The sequence below is a fragment of the Erythranthe guttata genome, chromosome 8 (genome assembly GCF_056151865.1).
Source record: "Erythranthe guttata isolate IM_541 chromosome 8, IM_541, whole genome shotgun sequence".
Classification (NCBI taxonomy): domain Eukaryota; kingdom Viridiplantae; phylum Streptophyta; class Magnoliopsida; order Lamiales; family Phrymaceae; genus Erythranthe; species Erythranthe guttata.
The window spans coordinates 23,697,753-23,718,285 of NC_142540.1; the positions used below are offsets into that span (position 1 = coordinate 23,697,753).

A 20,533-nucleotide genomic window follows, 5' to 3' on the forward strand; every position below is an offset into this window, starting at 1 on the left:
CGGTTAAATTTTTTTTTTATCCCAGTATAAATGACATTCTATATTATATTTAAATAGTTATTACTGAACGAACTCGCTCTGGCCTAGTTGGTCAGCGTCTTGTCTGTTACGCAATAGACCCGTGTTCGAGTCTTTCTAACAGCATGTATTTATTATTTTTTTGCCAAGTATAAAGAAATCTATAAATACAATTCAATAATAATCTATTATCAAAATGTCTGTGGCCTTGTTGGTCAGGTAAGCCTATGCTTCCAAACTTTAGTCCCGTGTTCGAATCCTTGAGACAACCCAAATATATAATTTTTTTTTATTAAATCTCAGTCACAGAGCGCGCCCAAACCGGGCGTGAATCAGGCTTTTTAGCTCCCAGTTTGGTCGTGGGTCGCGTTTTCACGATTTAAAGAACAAAAACGAACAAATTTTACATCATTGGATTCCGTATCTCGATCCTCATTCGATGCACTCATTTTTTTTTGCAAATGGCTACAATAACATGAGTTTTGGAATGATTTCTAATATAAAAGCTAAAATTGTAGAGAGAGAAAGAAAGATAGAGAGTGGATTTTTTAAAACGACATTCGTAATTTTGCTACCGCGAATATCACCTCCCTAAATTATATCATGGTATTACAAAATATATCATAAAATTATTAAACCAATATTTAACAATCGAAATATTCTCAACTAAAATCAGATCAGAAGTCGGAATTTCTAATAATTTTATATTCAATTCCAGTTCGGGATTAAAAAATTTAATTCCGATTTCTAACCCTAGTTATGTCTATTCTTACAAAAAAAAATTGTAGTAAAATGAAAATACCCATTAGTCCATCACAATTGGCCATCATTCACTATTTATTTGATTCCATTTAAATTTAAATTAAATGAAAATGCACTGATCAAATTAACAGAGATGTTTGTTAACTGAAGCAAGTGCCAACAATATTTCACCTCTTTAATGTCTTGTTATACAAAATCTTTTCAAAAGATGAACAACCTACTATAGTGAATAGTCAAAAAACCCTACACTAACGTTCGATATATAAGTTTCGACAAATAAACTACATTTTACTCATAAATGCCTTCCATAATACGTAAAACCCTAACAGACATTTTCCTTCAGTACTTGCGTCATATAACACGCGGCCTTTTTCTCGCGATCTACATATTCTTCTTCTGTGAACACAAGCAAATGCATCCTCTTCAAGTGCTTCGTTAAACTAGTAGAATTTGAAACGAGTTTTGAAAGCTTCTGAAAGAAATATACCTGTTGGACTTTGGCAGGATATGGATAAATCTCATTTCTCATTCGCACTTTATCGAGCGGTATATGTGGCGCACAAAGAATAAAGCAGCACGGAAACCAACAGCTCCGAGCATTAGGAAGAAAGCATAGCATACACAAGCCATGTACCCAAAGAAGAATGAGGTCTGCATGAAGCCTGACATATCCGATCGTGCATAGTAGTAATAAAGGCAGTAGCTGTAGATAAACAAGCCGGTAGATCCACCACATAGGAAAGACCTGATTGGATGGTAGAAAAATGAAAGAGGTGTTAATTTTGGCACATGCAATTTATATATTATGCATATGCACAAACAGTAGAATAGATCTGCTTATTTAATCATATTATTATTAACCACGCATTTTTTCAATTACATAACTAAAGCCCTCTTATCGGGGACTTCATAAAATTTAGAAAGTGCCCTTGGTCTTTTTCATAAAATTTAGAAAGTGCCCTTGGTCTTTTTACATCCGAAACGATTTCAGATGTCCCAAAATAGTTTGTTCAGATGAAGACAGAAACTAAAAGTTCTGGAGTATTTCACGGAAGGCTCAAGTTAAAGATCTGCAGTACTTCTTCAGAAATATTTAAAAAGATGGACATTCACTCAAATGATTTTATGTGCACTCCTTTAAATAAGACAAGTCTCTGCTATGCTCGAATTTTTTTACTGATAAATGAACATTGATAAATATCATTCAATGGGACTCCACGTACTTATAGAGCATGTTCCAACTAAAGCATGAAAGAGGATAGTTAATATATGATTCTTTAATAATATAGTTCAAAATTCAATCCCAAGTTAGCAAGAATAAATATTGCTCGTTTAGAGAACTTCCTGCAGGCTCGAGGATTAGGCAGGGGCAAGAACATGTTAGCATACCTCAGTAAGTCGATTGTCCAGTACTTTGTTATGAAACTCTAGTGGATTAAATACAATGGTAAACAGAAGAACAGTGATCTGGTGTTTAAGTGAGGGATTGACACCGGCTATTTAGTTTACCCAGTTAATTCATTTTGGCGGGGAAAAATTTAGCAATCCCTTTTTCAAATCTTAAAGAGCAAAAGAACTCCATGTTTGCAAGGAACAACTACGGTGAAATCGGAAATGTTGTGAAGGCAAAGAAAAAACACAACCAAATAAAAAGACAACTGAACACAAGACAACTCAAGTGGAATAAAGCTTCAACACCAATGAATATATCATATGTTTAGCATCTCTAATGTTTAAGTAAATTCAACATGAAAACATACCTCCACCACCATTCATGATCTTCAGCAGCAAGTTGGAAGTATGTCAACGCCACAGTAATAAACGCAGTGACGATCAGGAGAATAATGAAGACAATGAATAAAATACTGTAAATGGTGTAAATCCTGTGACCCCAGACACTGGCAAATATGTAGTACAATTCAATATAGATTGCGCTGAATGGCAAGAAGCCGGCCATAGCCATCTGAGGCACGGTTGAACGGTACCAAGGTAGCGGTGGAATCTCTCTAGGATATTTTGTGGTACGAACTGGAGCTTGAAACTCTGCCTTACTATTCTTTCCTGCAATACCTCCCAACACTAATAAAGGTGACGTCACAAGAGCCCATATCAGAAAAATTACCACAATGGTACCAAACGGGAGAGCGGCAGTTGCATGGTAAGCAATGGCAACAGTGTTTAGGAAGCAGAATGTGAGAAAAAGCGGACCACAGAACAGACCTCCACTAAGTAATAAATTTCTGACCTATTAAATGAGAAAGTAGGGTAAAATAAGAAACAGGTCAGGCAGGCAGAGGTGCACAAAATGCAAAGTAACACATATATATAGATCATTCACGAAATTTAGTCTAAAAATAGTTTGGGGTGCACTGTGAACGAGTTATTATATTTTGATGGTGCAAATTGCAAAATGCTGTGAACTGTTTTTTGGGGAAACAAAGTGGGGATTAAGCCTTTTTACTAGTAAAGTTTCATTCCAAAGATCTTGGAGACTTGCGGTACTTTTTGGTATTTAAGGTTGTTCATCCCAATCATGGTCCTACAGTCCATAGAACTTCTTCGTGTAACCAATTGGTAAACACCAATGTGCTGATAGCAAAACCGAGCTATTCTACAATGGATGTCTACCCTGAACTTCACACTTTTGGTAAAAAAAAAACGGGGAAAACTGTTGAGTGGTCTTGAATAATATAAGAGATTGGTAGGCAAGCTTAATTACCTGACTGTTAGCGTAATATCTAATTTACACTTGGTGCAGGGCGTCAATATTTTTTTCCTCAAACTAGTAATCTTTTTTCACCTCAAATCATTCTCATGCAGTTTTGCAGATTTTAGAGCAATCGTGTGGTGTCACCTTTAGCATTTATGTAGGAGCTCAAAAGTATGACTGTGCATGTGTTTAATAAATTGGCTATTCATAAAGCTATTCTAAAAAAGATTTCAGCCTATAAATCTTAATAATTTACCATGTATATGTTTCTTGCATAAAAATCATGATTTCACTGTTGAGCATTCTTTAAGGTAGAAGGCTACATAAAGTTGCCTTTGGATTTCAGACAACTTCAAATGACTCCATGTGGATTTCAAATGCACCAAAATGAACCAGAAATAGTTTAAATTGAGAGCTCACGATTTGAAATCCATTGTTAAGTTAGCTCATCCAAATACAACAGTTACTATGGATTTGAAATCCTAGCTTCAAATCATACAATCCAAATATACTTGAAATCCTTCAGTCCAAATATAACCTAAGAGCGCATTTGGATTGAAGGATTTGGATTTGTAGAGGGAATTTGAGGAAGGATTTCAATCAACCTAAATGAGACTGATTTGAAATCCACCACAATGACTCAAAAATCAACATAAATTGATAGCTACGGGTTTAAAAAGCATAGTCAAATGAACCAATCCAAACAAGTTCAATCGATTTGAATCATTCTCTCAAACCGTCCAATCCAAATGCACCCTATACGAAGCAACCTAAATAAGTACTGTTTACAGGAAATCTAGAGAAGCACTCGTAGGACATGAACTCGCATTGCAATTTAAGATGAAAGTATAAAATGGTGTTACCCAAAATTTACTTACCCAATTTGTTCCTTCTAACTGGCAATAGAAAGATGATGCAGTATACCCTGCAATGCCAGATGTAAGAGCATATATGACCACCAGTGCAGTAAAAAGAGCTCCACGGTTGTAAGGATAAAATACACCAACAAGAGCAAGTAAGAATATAAAAGTTGTCCTGGAAAAGAAAGAATCCCAATTCAGTTAATTTATCCCTAATAAACAAAATATTCCACAATCCAGTACCATGAAAAAACATTCCCAAAAACATTAGAAAACACGAAGCAAACCCCCAAAGACCTACTTACAGGGTAAATAGCTGTGTGCCACTTCCGAGGGCAGCAGCAAACAAAGACTTGTACTTAGGGAACCTGAAAACATCACCATGAATGTATTTCCACCCGGTTTCTTCTTGGTCATCTGCTGCCTCCTCGTCATGGGCATATCTATGGTAAAAGAAGAAAAACATTATTAAAGACTTTTGCACTATCATCATTTTCCTGAATGTTGAAGAATGCAAAGACGATCTTACTTGACAAAATCATTTTTTAGCACACGCATCAAAATCGTAGCAAGGAACCCGGTAAGGAGGAGAACAGTCACACACGAATTGATAATTGAAAACCAATGGATCTCTAAGTGGCGAGGAAGAGAAGAAGAATGAGAGTACTTCTCCATCCTCTTATCGAATTCAATGTTAGTTTCCTTCCATTTGGCAGAGAACACGAACTCCACATCAACCTCCTTATCGTCGGTAAGATCTACAAGAGCATTGGGGTCTGTGCGTGCATTGATCTCAATCACACGATCTTTATTATAAAATATTTCAAAATGGAGATGCTTAAATAGGTGATACTTGTACTCGCTGGGATCAGCTTTGCCTTCCTTGTCAACCTTTCCGAGGAAACCCCATATGGGCAAGTCGTCATAGTACATTTGAAAATAGTAGTCTTTTGCTACCGCACTTCGAAACACAGCAACTTCTTCCTTTGACAGATGCTTTTTGCAGATGACTTCAGACTCTTTGTCAGCCAGAAAATCAAGCTTGTATGGAGCACTGACCAAACGGTCTCCATTTAGCACTTCACCAAGAGCTTCACTTTTATCTTTGACATTACCTGTTAGCACAAAATGTAAGTAAAAGAATGGACGTAACTGGTAAGAAAAACAAAAACGAGAATAAACTGTACCTGGAGAACAGAACGGGAGATCAAAGTAACGGTATGTTTCGCTGGAGATGAGAACAAATAACAGATATGAGCATCACAAAAATGAAACGACTACATGATGAAAAAAAATGGGAATATCATTCAACGAATAATCACTTCATTATTCATAATGCTTTTGGTTCTTCGACAAAAAAAGAGTTTGGCATAGTACCAGTTCTCTTCAAACAACCTCTTCAATCTTACTTGTTTAAGATAACCGTTCGATAGTACTCAAATTCATCTGTATTGTCTGCCAAAGATGTGGCATGCCATAAACTACACTTACGCCTAAAAGAAATAATGGACTACAAATTTGCCTTCTCTAACTCCAAAAAGTCGGGATTTACCAATTGTACATAGCTACGGATTGAGTGAATTTTCCCCTTTACCAAGGGAACAGGATTACGGAAAAGCCGGCATGCGAATGAAGGAAACGGGTAAAAAGCCCACCATACCATAGCTATCATTTTCCACCATGTAAATAAATCAATGTTCAAAAGTCACCTCCCCTCTCTCTAATGATCTTAACAGCGCCCAAAACAAAATTCAATAATTGATCTACATCATTTTCAAATTTCACAATCGATGAGCTGAATCATGCAAATTGAACCCTCAATCGTCAACAAAATAATCAAAGCAACCAAATCCACAACACACACAAAAAACCATCCGAATTTGTAATTAAGCCTTAAAAGCCTAGTAATCGAGCTGAGTTGCAACGATGAAACATAATAATCATACACCGTAAGAAAATTCGAAGAAAAATCAAAGGAATGAAGGGAATATTTACCTAGGGTTATGAAATGGGCCGACCTTGTTTGCATACAGCGGCACCGGATCTCCGACTTTGAACTTGTGATCTGATGCATCGGATCTTACCGCCGGAAAAGCAGTGCACAGGAGCAGCAAAACGACGACGTGCCACTCGCCTCCTATCGCCATTTTTTTGTCAAAAACGGGTAAGAGTCGCAGACTGAAATGGGTTTATAATGTGAAATACAGTTTTAAAACGAGGAGATGAATTTTAGAGAGAGAAAGAGTAGCACAGATCTCGATCTCATTTAGCTGTAAGATGGATGAATTTTGAAGTTAACCATGCCACGCGCGGTAATGGGAGAGTGGGATACAAACAGTTGACATATACTACTGCCACTTGTGATCATAACTAATAATTAATTAGGGTAAATTACACCCACACCCCTGAGGTATGCTTAAATAACTTTAAGGTCCCTGTGGTATCGATAATTACACACACCCCCTTGAAACGTAGTTATAAACTCTAATAGGATAATGCATTGGATACGTTATTACGATAGAGTTCTAACGGACTATTGGTTTCCGGAAGTGGTGGAGACAACAAAGAGTTATGTGTGATTTAAGAAATATTGGGGGAACCATGTCACCACATAACTCCCCATAACTCTATGTTATCTCCACCACTAGCTAAAAGTAATAGTCCATTAGAACCCTATCGGAATAATGTATCCAATGCATTATCCCGTTAGAGTTTCTAACTACGTTTCAGGGGAGTGAGTGTAATTATCAATACCACATGGACCGTAAAGTTATTTAAGCATACCTCAGGGGTGTGGGTGTAATTTACCCTAATTAATAAGCAGGTTATGCCTCGTTATATTATGATGCACAACTCCATTAAAATATGATTATTTGAAAATTTGATGATTTATTTGATGTTTATGGTTAGAATAAATGAAATTTAAAGAACAAATAGTGTAACAAGTATTTGATAAGATATTTTGATGTTGCTTCATTGAGATTTGAAATGATAAAACTTCTTATGAGCTTGGTTCTTATAAATTTCAGGTAAACTTCTATTTTTACATTTGACCAAGTATATTATAGTAAATTGCATTAACCTCCCATGAGGTTGGTATTATTACATCTACACCCTTGTGTTTAAAAGAATATTATTGATATCTCCTGAGATTAAATATTAACTAAAAGCTGATTAAATAAGATATTTAATTTTACAAAATTATTATGAATATACGACATATCACATATGGAGTAAACAAATCAACTATTAAATAGGATTAAATGCCAGCTTGCTATAATAAACTTCAAGGGAGATTCCGATAATTTTTAAACTTGAGAGCTTGAAAATTACACATTTATATAGATCATCAATAATGGAAGTTTTCAAGAGAAAATAAAACCAATGACGAGGTAGAAATATCACAACAATCTTTCAATGTTGTAAAATGAAATGTCATTTTATTATCTTACATACAAAAGAGCAAAATTATTTTCAGATTTTCATTAGTTGTTGTATTTGTTTTTATCTTTTTGGGTAAAATTACACTTACACTCCATGAGGTATGCTAAAATAATTTTAAAGTTCATGTGGTATTGATAATTACAATCACTCCCCTGAAACATTGTTAGAAACTCTAAATGCATTGGATAAGTTATTCCGTTAGGGTCCTAACAGACTATTAGTTTTAGGGATGGTGGAGACAACATAGAGCTAGGGGGTGACATAGTCCACCTAATATTTCTTAAATCCTTATTATTTTACATAAGATTTATAATTTTTCGTCTATGGTAGCATTAACGATCATGCGGAAAAAAATATACTGCTTATCGGTGCCGAGGACATTAAATCTTGGCTCCGGTAATTGTTTCAGGGGTGTGGCTGTAAGTACCAATACCACATGGACGTTACAATTAATTATTTTAGCATACCGGATCAAGGGTGTAGGTGTAATTTAAACTTTTTTTTAAATTTATTTTTGAAGATATTTCAGTAAAAATAAGAATATTAGTTAATGAGTTTAAATGTAATCTTTATATATAAAAGAAAAGTTTGTTTCGAAATTCTATAAACAATTTTATAAATTGTTTGTAATCCTAAGGGTATATTTGTCCATTTACTTTAATCATGCTCTTTCAGTCATCTTCTACGCTTCTATGTAAACCGTTTGAAGAGAAACTTCCCACCCAATTTACAGAACGCACATGCATCCTTGCCCCTTGGCCTCCTTTTCTGTAGCTAATTAGCCATTAATAATATCTACTTAGGCCCCGTTTGGTTGCCAAGATAAGCCAAGATTAACTAAATAGTTGGACTTAATTTGATGTTTGGTATCCCCAATAAATTGCTGGGTCGACCCGCAAAAATTATGTAATCATGACTTATCTTGCCTTCTAGTGTGTTTTTTTGTTGGACATCGCAAGTTCCAATAAAATAATTGGGTTTCATTAGACTATTTAATCTTATCTTGGCTAATCTTATCTTGACAACCAAACGGGGCCTTATTTGATATAAAAGATCCAATTTCAGTTTCAAAATTACTTGATATATAATAAGATGTTACTGATTCAAGAAATAATGTAATTAATTAGAAATGGCATAAAAATTGGAGAATGATGCAAATTCCTCTTAAATAAGAATTTGCATATATAAAAGAAGTAAACTTTGTTGAAGCCAAGAAAATATTGAATCACATATTGTAAAGCCATTGGTAATCAGAAATCAAAAGGTGAAAAATATTTTATTATATTCAAAAATTTGTTATTCTTTTTTTTTTCTCGGTATTTTGATGAATGGCCGATTTTGTGATCTAACACCAAAATGGTGAAAAAGAAAAAGGAAAAATATGAAATACTCTAATTTTGTTATATATATATATATATATATATATATATATATATATATCTTATTACAAAGGAAAGGTTTCTGGAGAAACTCTAGATAAACCCTCATAGCATTTTTTTCGGCCAACCTAATATAATATCATATAATGTCATAAAATCTACTAATTAATGATTAATTTAAAATCTTATCAACAAAAATATTTAGCCCACGAGAAGTCACTGAGAATTCCTACGACATCTACGACATTTCAAATTTTATTTATAAAAATATTTAACTAATCCCTCAAATATTGGTCACCCATAAAATCTGCTTAGCATAACAATTTTCCTGCTTTTTGTCGGGATGAAGAAAATATGCTACACATCCCCAGAAATCCAAAAAAAAAAAAAAAAAAGCTAAATTAACTATAGCGGGTAATTGATATTTGTTTTTTTTTTTAAAGATTTTTTTATTGAAATCTTGCACCAAAAGGGGTAATAATAATATTTGTTTCTTTAAGAGCACCAAAAAAAAAAAAGTCCCAAATTTTATTTTGTCATTTATTTTTTTTATTTTTTTTGATTTGTTGACAAGTCAACGTAATTATATTACGGCTTAATTCCACTTTGCACCCTTGAAACATACCATTTTGGCATTTTGCACCCTCGAAAAATAATAATAGCACTTTGCACCCTCAAAACACAATAAACCATTCACAATGCACCCTCAATTGAATAATAAAGGCAATTTCATTTTCCATTGGTGTTTTTCTTTTTGGGGTACAAAATAAAAAAAAAATTGTTATTTTCTTGAACCTCAAACATAATTTCGAGTGGACAAAGTGCGAAAAAATAAAAATTACACCGGATTATTTAAAAAATCTACATTTTCGTACAAAAGAAAAATAAAAAATAAAATTTTATCACTAAATTATTCGATTGATAGATCTTTTATGTAACTGTTTGAAAATATTAGGTGAAAATAATTGGAAGAAAATATAATCTTCAGATAACTTGATAACGGAATAGCGGAATGATTTTTTTTTCGTAAAATATTTTATTTTGATAAAAAATATAATTTTTAAATATGTTGATGAAATGTATTTTTATTTTTGAACTTTATAGTTTCAGAATGATTTATGAATAAAAAAAAAATATTTAACATTTGGCATCCTAAAAAAATATCACTAAAAATATTAAATTTATATTTTTTAGCTTTAAAAATTCATTTGGGGTGCATTATGCATGATTTATTGTATTTCGAGGGTGCAAAGTGCTATTAATTTATTTCGAGGGTGCAAAGTGCCAAAATGGTATATTTCAAGGGTGCAAAGTGGAATTAAGCCTTATATTACTGTCGTTGACACAATAATAACAATAATATTACTGTCAACAACATCAATATTATTATTTTTTTGGGTTTTTTGTTTTGTTTGAGTTATTCACGGAGTAACGTAATAATATTACTGTCTATTATTGTAATATTACTGTAAACACAATAATATTACTGTTGTTATAGTAATATTGTTGTCAACCACATCAATATTATTATTTTGTTTGGATTTTTTTGTTTGTTGAGTTATTCACGGAGTAACGTAATAATATTACTGTCTATTATTGTAATATTACTGTGGTTGACGGTAATATTACTGTTGTTATAGTAATATTACGTACTGTTACTCACAGTAATATTAAGTCTTTTGGCTTTTTATTATGTTTACATTTATTGAACGGTCAACATAGTAATAGTACTCTATTACACAATAATAATGAGTTTTGTTGTGTTAATATTACTGTGCTAGAGATTAATATAACAATATTACTGTGTTAAACTGTAGTTTAGTTAACTTTCCTGTGTTTAACAGTAATGTAGTTAATATTACTGTCAATCACAGCAATATTGTTTTTTAAACGAAAAAAAAAGTTACAGAAAGAAAGAAAAAAAAAATCGAAAAAGTCAATAATTCGGAAGGAAAAAAAAATCTAAAAAAAATCTAAAAAAAATTGAAAAGTCAACGCCGGGGACCGGCGTTGACCGCCAGAATCCGGCGGAAATTTTTTTTTTGAAAAAAAAAGGTTTTGGGTCAAAATTGAATAATTTGTGAAATTTGAGGTCAAATTGAGGTGAAATTAAGTTAAGGATGAAATTGGAGCATATTAAAGTATAAGGGGTTATTTTAGTCCTGTACAAAAATCTGAACCATGAGTGGACTTATTGGTAAATGAACTTTTTGTCTGAATCTTTTTTTGAATAAGTACCCTTGATGGACTTATTTGTAATCACACCTATTTTTTTAATTAAACACATTAATCAATATTTGAATGGCACGCTACCTCAACTTCTTTTTTCTTTTGGTCAGTCACGTTTTCGCCAAATCAGAACTAAAAATTCTTTAAAAATGGATTGGCGGAATCTTTGATTAAACGCGTCCAAATAATTGCTCGTACTTTGCTGATGAGATCTAGACTCACTAGTGCAGCATGGGGCCATGCAGTATTGCATTCATCAACACTGATTAAATTACGCCCCACTGCTTATCATATGCATTCCCCAATGTAATTGGCATTAGGCTTTGAGCCCGATATTCCGCACCTTCGCACATTTGATTGCGCTGTGCAAGTGCCAATTCCCACTACAAGAAAAAGACTTTTTGACAGCATGCCGGCCGTGTGTGTTGTTAAAATATATAGACAAAACGCACACGCCTGTTGTAGACCAACATGTTGTTAAAACACTTGTTGTTTAACAACACGCATTTCACGTTGTGACGCACGTTGTAGTTTATATTACAACAAGGCGCATGATATCTTGTATTATGGTATTTGCAACAATCATATGCACATTGTAGAATATTTATGACCACATACGATGGCATCTTGTGATAGAATTTTAACAACATGCACCTGCACCTTGTAGTATATTATCAAAAAAAATAAAAAATAAAATTAAAATCATTTATAATCAAAATACAGAGAAATTGGATTTCCAAATCCATTTCAAATTATATCAAATTATTTACAATACAAAACCATCCATCCACGTATTATGAGTAGGCCAAATAACAAAAGTAATTCCTCTATTATCAAACAAACTCTAAGGAGCCCAACAATACTCATCATTTATATATGAAATATTGTGATTATCAAATACACCTCTTTATGTGATAATTCCAACAATCGACTTCCCCTCTCCAGGTTTAACAACTACCAGATTTCCAACATTGTATTGTCATCTGCATTAAAAATAATACAGACATTGTCATACATAATTCTAGCAAAAGTTTTGCAAATGAGAGCATAGAACATTAAAATGATATCGCAATTAGAATTTAATAATAGAAAAATGCTTATTTGAATTTCATGTTTAAACTATTTATTGTAAAGATGCATACCGATTTCACAGCATCATACACAGAATCCTTTGTTGTGCACCAAAATCAGGACATATCGACAGTTTCCCCTTTGCCTTTCCATTTGCGTACATAAAATATCATGCATCAAGTATTTTGGTGCTTTCAAAACCAAGCTCTTCCATGCGGTGCAAACATAAGAGGCTCATTCATGATTCTAGAACTATTTCTTCCATCTATTGCGATTTGCGAACATACAAAACTACTTTTACTAAGAATGCATCTAGATTGAAACTATTTTACTTACCCCAAAAATAATTTAAAACAAGAGCAAAGTATTTGAAATCATTAACGGAAGCTATAGTGAAATATACTCTCATAAGTTTAACTCTTTTTATTCATGAAATACTCTTCCATTAAAAGAATAAATTGAAAATGCTGATTTTTTTTTTCACCTAACAAATAAATGTGTTCAATTAGTTAAGTTTTAGATTCATTAGTCCATATAGTTTCTTACTTCCCTACACAAATCAAAGGAACTTTAGAAGATGGTATAGTTTCACTAGCCCACAAATTTTCAGTGGATTATATTCCTTCCTTTTCTTTTAGTGTTTGGGTGATTATTTGATGTTTGGTTTAACTTAAAATTATTGAAACGTACCATCACTTCATCAAAAATAAAAAAAAAATTATATGCGACCGCAGGTGGTCAAGTTGGTGGAGTAGGAGAGTGTGACGTCTAACGAATTGAGTTTGATTTCTTCTGCCAAGTGGCTCGCTGCACATGATTTGCACCAACTACAATTTACATCTCTTTTGTGGTTTGCGAGCTATTACACGAGAGCTGAGTCTATCTAAAGCACATCTAACTCGTGAAGTATTGATGTCTATGATTATTGTATATGACTAATGAAGTATCAAAATATTATAACAAGAATCACATGAACATTTGATACCTTATTTTGATAACATTTGACTATTGTGTTACTTTTATATTTATATTTTAAACCCATACATATTGTTGTTTATAGCAAATTTTTTCATGGAAAACAATATAATAAAAAGAAAAGGAAAAATACTAAAATATATACATGCAATAATGTCATTTCCACATCCTATTAATATCGAGTTAAATGCAAAAAACACCCCTGTGTTAATCCTAAAGACCAAAAACCCCCCCGGGATAAAAAAAGTGACAACAACCCCCCTAATAAGTGTACAAACATGCACACTCGACCCATTTTATTTTTATCCGTTGACTGCTCGTGAAAAGACGAATAAACCCTCTAGGGGGTGCATGGCTTTGACTATTGATTACAGGGGGGTTGTTGTCACTTTTTTTATCCCGGAGGGGTTTTTGGTCTTTAGGATTAACACAGGGGGGGTTTTGCATTTAACTCTATTAATATCTCACATGAAAGAACTATACCGAAAACTAGTTCTATTACTCACACATTCTTAACTACCATCTAAAAGTTCACCTCAATAAAATAAAATAATGTTTTTTTAATTGGAATGAAAATCATACAAGCCCTGATTTCATGGCAATTGCACATAAGGGTGTAAATGAGTTAAGCCTGCTCGTGAGCTCAGTGAGTTGGCCCGACAAAAGCTCGAACTTGAATTTTTCGAGCTCGAGTTCATTAGTTTTTCATGAGCTTGCGAGCCGGATCGCAATTTTTTTAAAATATAATTAATATAAAATAAACAATAAATATATAAAAGTAATTAAAAAATTTATAGGTCATTTTTTATTTCGAATTTTTTTATTATAGTTTATAATAATAAAATCCTAATAAAATAAAAAAATAAAAAAATAAAAAGACACAAATTGGCTCAGGCTCGAGCTCGAGCTCGACAAACTCGGTTCGAGCCCAAAAATAAATACTCGAAGAGCTCGAGCTCGAGCTCTCCAAAACAACACAGCTCGGCTCGAGTTCGGCTCGTTTACACCCCTAATTACACATCCTTCGATTTTAACAAAATTCTAAGTCGTTTTTCCAAAAAAATCAAAATTCCTATAGGTTGGACTCCAATCAATTCTCATTTTGTTTAGTATGTCATATTAGTATATTTTTTGTATTTTATCAAACTCCCATATCACTTAACTAATTATACATTCAAAATTCAACAAAAACAAAATGATGGAATGTTAAAGAAAATTTACTCATCTGTGACCTACTATATTTTAATTGATCTATTTTCAAAGAAATTTTGCAAATTTTTGTTTACATTTCCTATTTTTAGAAAATACCGAAAATTAATCTGTGCGCTGCTCCCGAGCCCCGGTTATTCTCGATTCCACTCTATTATATTTTCATGTCTCCCACTTACGACCCACACAAAAAAAAAAAAAAAAAAAAAATGAAAAAAAAAAAATAAAAAAACGAACACCCTTACCTAAAATTCTGGGTTCGAGAGTGTATATATACGATTGCGCATCGTCACCTCAAAAACTATGTCGGCATGATATTTATTGTATGGATGAAGACACGCAGAGCTTAACGTTGAATGCACGTATTTTGTGTCAGAGAGTTGATATATAGATCTCATAATTCAAAAGTTTCCTGAACTTTTTTGCATGGTGACAACCTTTGATGTGAAAACATGTCTCTACTCTTTCAACCAGCTTTAGGTGTTTTTTTGGGAACACATTCTTGATTTTTCGTTGAGATCCCATTCTCAAGTTACATCAATTAATCTATAGACCAAGAAAGTGGAAACAAATGCAAAAAAATAAAAATCTTAAATATGCATTTATGAAAATGTAATGATTAATCTTATGGTAGATATATGTTGGAATATGATTGGATCAGAATTAGAACTTTCGACAAATTTATAATTTTTTTTCTGAAGTGAAAAGACTAATTTTAATTCCATTTCGAAAAATTTCGAGCAAAATCGAAATGAAAAACTTGTGTAATCGAAATCGGTGGAATTAAGAATTTATATTTTCTTAGTCACCTATAACGTAAAATATACATAATAACAAAAGTACCCAATCGCGCATGTTTAGAATTTCCATCTTCTAAGGTCAAATTACAAAAAACCCATCACGTATTCATAACTACCAAAACCTCCCATTGGCTAACGGTTGATCATTAGAATTTGTAATGCATTTAAGTTAAATAAAAATAAAAAAATCAAAAAATATTCCTGAAGTATGGTCAAATTACCAAAAAAAACCTCAAGTATCTATAATAACCAGGGCAAATGGCAAAAAGGCCCATCACATGGGACTTAAATGCATTGTGATCCACAAAAAAAACAGTCTATCAATTAAGCCCATCCCCATGTCTTTAGTCTAAAATACCCTCAATAATATAATTCTTATCAATTCCACCCATTATACTCTCACTTCCTTAATATTACACATTGACCCCAAATTTAAACAAATATATCACACTAACCCCCAAAACTTTTTTTTTTCATAAAATAATTTTTTTTTTGAAATGTTTTTTTTTTCCGGCCAGATTCCGGCGTTGACTTTTTTTTTTTTAAACTTTTTTTTTCCTGAAATTTTTTTCCGGCCGTCAACCACCGTTGACCGCCGGTCTCCGGCGTTGACTTTTTTTTTTTATTGTTTTTCTTAGAAAAAAAATATTTTAATTAATATTACTCTGTTGGCTACTAAATTACTGTCTCAGACAGTAATATTACTGTTTGGGACAGTAATATTATGAATATTATTTTTCCGAACAGTAATATTATTAATATTATTGTCTAAGACAGTTAGATTACTGTTGGAGACAGTAATTTAACATCCAATGCAGTAATTCTTTTAAGGAAAAAAATTAAAAAAAAAAAAAAAAGTCAATTAACAGTTAAATTACTGTCTCCGACAGTTAAATAACTGTTGGAGACAGTAATTTAGCAACGAATACAGTAATATTAATTAAAATATTTTTGAAGAAAAAAAAAAAACAAAAGAGTCAATTAACAGTTAAATTACTGTCTCCGACAGTTAAATAACTGCCGGAGACAGTAATTTAGCAGCCAAGACAATAATATTAATTAAAATATTTTTTTTAAGAAAAAACAAAATTATAAAAAAAAAAAAAAAAAAAGGTCAACGCCGGAGACCTGGCGGTCAACGGCAGTTGACCGGTCGGAAAAAAAATTCAGGAAAAAAAAAAAAAGTTGAAGACGGCGGCGACCGGCGGTCTCCGGTGGTGGCTGGTCAAAATTGGGGTCAAAATTAAAATTAGGGTTAAAATTGGTTAATTGATGAAATTGGGCTAAATTGGGGTGCAAATCATGAAATTGGAGTTAAATTGGGTTTCAATGAATTGTGGGTAGTTTTGGTATATATAAAAGGATTTTCCTTATTTGCAAATAAGTTTGAATGGGTTGGATTTATTTGAAAGACAAAAAAGTTGGATGTCCCTCTTTTAATTAAGTGTCCTTGTCATGGGCCTATTTGCCATTACCCTTAATAACTAAACCCCGAGGTTTGTATTCTATCTAATAATGCCCCCCTTGTAAGGTACATTTTAAAAAAAATTAAGATTATCTAATTTGAAGATTTCGGTTACTCCTTGCAGATTTTGGCGGCAACAGTTGATTGTTGATGGTGATAATGGTGAGTTTTCGGCAAACTCCGGTCCGGTATATTATTATGTATTTATTATTACATAATAAACAAAAACAAAAAACAAAAAACAAAAAAATGAACTTTGTTGGTTCCGATTATAATTTTTTTTTTGAGAAACTATTTTTGCTCCAGTTTTCGAAGTTTCGAATGCAAATTTTCAGAATTTCTTTGTAACCATATTTGAATTTGTTACCCAACCCTAGAAATATTGATATTTTTCCAAAAGTGCAAATTTCACCCATAATTTTAACATAGCTAATGATTTGGAGTCATAGAGACAAAACACAAAAAAAAAAAAAAAAAAAAAAAAGGTTATCACGTACTCCCGCTGTCCCATATTATATGTCTTTTTAGAGAGTTTTTCTTGTCCCAAATTATTTGTCATTTTAGATTTTCAATGCATCATTAATTGCACTATTTTCAATTTTACCCTTTATAACTCCTAATTAGTTAGTTGTAAAACAATTAATGTCAATGATATATTAGTATTTTCCTATGCTTTTTACTATAATCTATACACATTTATTGATTTTCTTAATATGTGTGAAACAACTCAAAACGTCATTTAAATTGGAACGGAGGGAGTAGTATTTATATTACATCCGTAAAAGGTTCAAACCCCCAAAAAATCACAATTGATGCACTTTTAAATGATAGGCATTGCAATGAAACTCCTACAACATAACGGCTAGGACAAAATAATTCATATTATATTCCAACAAAATATATTACAATTACCCCTCTCATGAAATATTATATTTCATATGATCAAAAATATTTCATTAACATTCACATCGTAATTACATGAAGGGTTTTTTTCGCACATTAGTTCAAGGAATTTCTCGTAATTTATCCAAAAAAATAACTCTGTATTGCGTTTATAATACTGAAAGTAATCCAGATCCATTTGACCATGCATATGTTACAATTTTAATCTCTAACTACTATAAATGTAATAGATCTATTTGTTGGATGAGTTATGATGCAATTCCAACTTCTGTAAGTGAAGGACATTTTTGTAATTAGGCCTCACATTAAGGGGTTCTCGTAATTTGTCGTATATTTATTTTTTCCTAAATATTTTGACAAAAAACACAATTACAAAATCATATTTAAATGTGAACTACTATATATATATATATATATATATATATATATATATATATATATATTACTTGTCCAATACTCGATAACATAGTGCAATATAATGTGACTATGTGAGTTGCACATGCTATGTAGCTACAAAAGGTGGGCATTGGAATTAATTTAAAAAAAAAAAAAAAAAAACTGTCAGTGCATGAAACTTCAATATTAATTAATTTTAATGTCTTTACTCTTTACATTAAATTCCACGTACCTTTGTTTTGTTCCCTAGGCTAGGATTCATCGTCCTAAACCATGCATGTATTAATTTTTTTTTTTTTTATATTTTTTTTTATGGTTTGTGTCACATTTTGTGGACAGTGAGTATGTATGTGCCCCGATATCCCATGTGCACTTAAGTATATTTTAATTAATTATTTCTCGTAAAGTAAAAAAGAATTAGAATTAGTTATTCACTTCCGAAAAAAAAATGATATTTTCCCAACATTATATATACTAATTTCCCTCCAAGATTTAACCCGCTAGGTTGGGAGGGGTTATTAGAAACAAAAGAAATCAACGGTCGAAGGAAAGTATAACTAATCGAACTACGAAATTGTATGTAGTATATTTATGATCTATAAACATGATTAATAGTGACATGCTCAAAAGATCATGTATAAATAACACCCTTTTAAATGATAAACATTAAATTAAAAAGATTTGATTGAATTTCATACTGTAAGGAGATCATGTAAGACAACAACTAACTTCAGGGTTATTTGTAATTAAGAATACATGCACGTCATGATTTTTTTTTTCTTTTTTTTCTTTTTTTTGTAATTTAACATTAGTCTAGGGGGTTTCTTGTAGTTTACCGAAAAGAAAATTCATATCAAAGTAAATCAATGAGGGTTGACTTGTAGTGGAGTACTAAGAGAGTGGGGATTTGTTCGATGCTACACCCGGTGAAAAACACCGGGTGGGTCTTCTGCTGCCACGTGTCTCTTTTTTATATTTTATAATAGATTCCCCGCTAGGGTTTACCTTTAGGGGTTTTAGAAAAATAAAAAAAAGAACACGTGGCAGCAGAAGACCCACCCGGTGTTTTTCACCGGGTGTAGCATCGAAGGAACCGAGAGTGGGCTGTCATGTTGACCAAAATTTGAACCTTCTTACCAACATTTTTTAGGCAAACTTCGTCACACAAAATCAACCTAATGTGAAATATATTTCTTATATAATTTGAAAGTTATTGCACAAGAACAGAGTTTACCAGTACACTTCAGTTCCACTCTCATCAAATTAGTGTAAAAAATAAAAGAGAGAATCTGAGGGGACCAAAATCTAGTTAAGGGAAGAAAACAATTTACAATCATTTTTTTTTTATATATTTAATTTTATAATTTTACTATTCCAAGAATTAACTAATAACTCTTTAAACAAAAAAAAAAAATGAAATAATAATTTATAATTATTCGTATAATAAGCAGTGTTATAATAATTTATAATTATTCGTATAATAAGCAGTGTTCTAAAAATCGGCCGATGCGGTTGATTAATCGGTCTCCGAGGCGGAGGCGGTCCCAAACCTTTATTGGTGTAAAAGTTTGAAAAGGTTTTTGCATGTGTGGCGGTTTTAGGCGGTCTGAGGTAATCCGATGCGGTCTGAGGCGATCAAAACTTGAAGGCGGGTCAAACTTAGGTGGCAAAAATCGGTTTTTTTTTTCTTTTTAATTCAATATAAAAGTTGGGATTTTAATTGAAAAAAATATGAGATTATGGTTTATTTTGTTTATATTAACTGTCATTGTTAAATAACCTAATGATGTATGCTAGGAATGTTCAAGAATAAACTTCAATTAAAAAAGTTACCTTTTTATTTATATTTTATAAGGATATTTATGCATTATGATCTTATTATTATTAAACTTTTATTATGTTATATATATGTGATGGAGACATAACTATGTTTAAATATCTTTTTATATATGTTTTGACTATTTATAAATAATATTTAGAAAATTATATTAAATTTTAAAAACCGATTTATTTTCGATTTATCACCGTTAATCATATATCGCCGCACTGATTAATCGTGAGTCAGTGCCTAACCATTCCGACTCAATCACCACTTTTTACAACCTTGATAATAAGGCAATTTATGTATAAAAAAAAAAAAAAAAAAAAAGGAAAAAGTAGTGATACTCCAGGAAGTAATACTCCAGGAAGTAAAGATCAATAGGTATGTTATGGTTAACACGTGCGAGTGTTACTTCAGTAGTTGACAAATTAATGAGTCTTGTCCCATCTTGTGCTCGACAAACCAAGTGAAACAAGAAACAAAAGTGTAG

At 32.1% G+C, this 20,533-nt stretch overlaps 1 protein-coding gene across 1 annotated transcript; it reads right to left on the reverse strand.

The window, feature by feature from the left end:
• Nucleotides 1-916: 916 nt before the first annotated feature.
• On the reverse strand, nucleotides 917-6,738 carry LOC105965113 (transmembrane 9 superfamily member 3). The gene is made up of 8 exons (XM_012989631.2): nucleotides 6,346-6,738; nucleotides 5,538-5,578; nucleotides 4,880-5,465; nucleotides 4,656-4,793; nucleotides 4,369-4,525; nucleotides 2,541-3,025; nucleotides 1,268-1,525; nucleotides 917-1,176 (listed from the first exon to the last, which is right to left on the reverse strand). Exons 1-7 carry the CDS (start codon nucleotides 6,495-6,497, stop codon nucleotides 1,306-1,308), a joined length of 1,779 nt encoding a protein of 592 aa, XP_012845085.1. The 5' UTR covers nucleotides 6,498-6,738; the 3' UTR covers nucleotides 917-1,176; nucleotides 1,268-1,305.
• Nucleotides 6,739-20,533: the final 13,795 nt, after the last annotated feature.

What these genes read in the sequence shown, in the direction of transcription:
- LOC105965113 (XM_012989631.2), bottom strand. Translation starts at nt 6,497, where the DNA reads ATGGCGATAGGAGGCGAGTGGCACGTCGTCGTTTTGCTGCTCCTGTGC. An exon ending in GGCCCATTTCATAACCCTAG is followed by an intron (nt 5,579 to 6,345) that starts GTAAATATTCCC and finishes TCTCATCTCCAG; the next exon opens with CGAAACATACCGTTACTTTG. An exon ending in CTAAAAAATGATTTTGTCAA is followed by an intron (nt 4,794 to 4,879) that starts GTAAGATCGTCT and finishes CTTTTACCATAG; the next exon opens with ATATGCCCATGACGAGGAGG.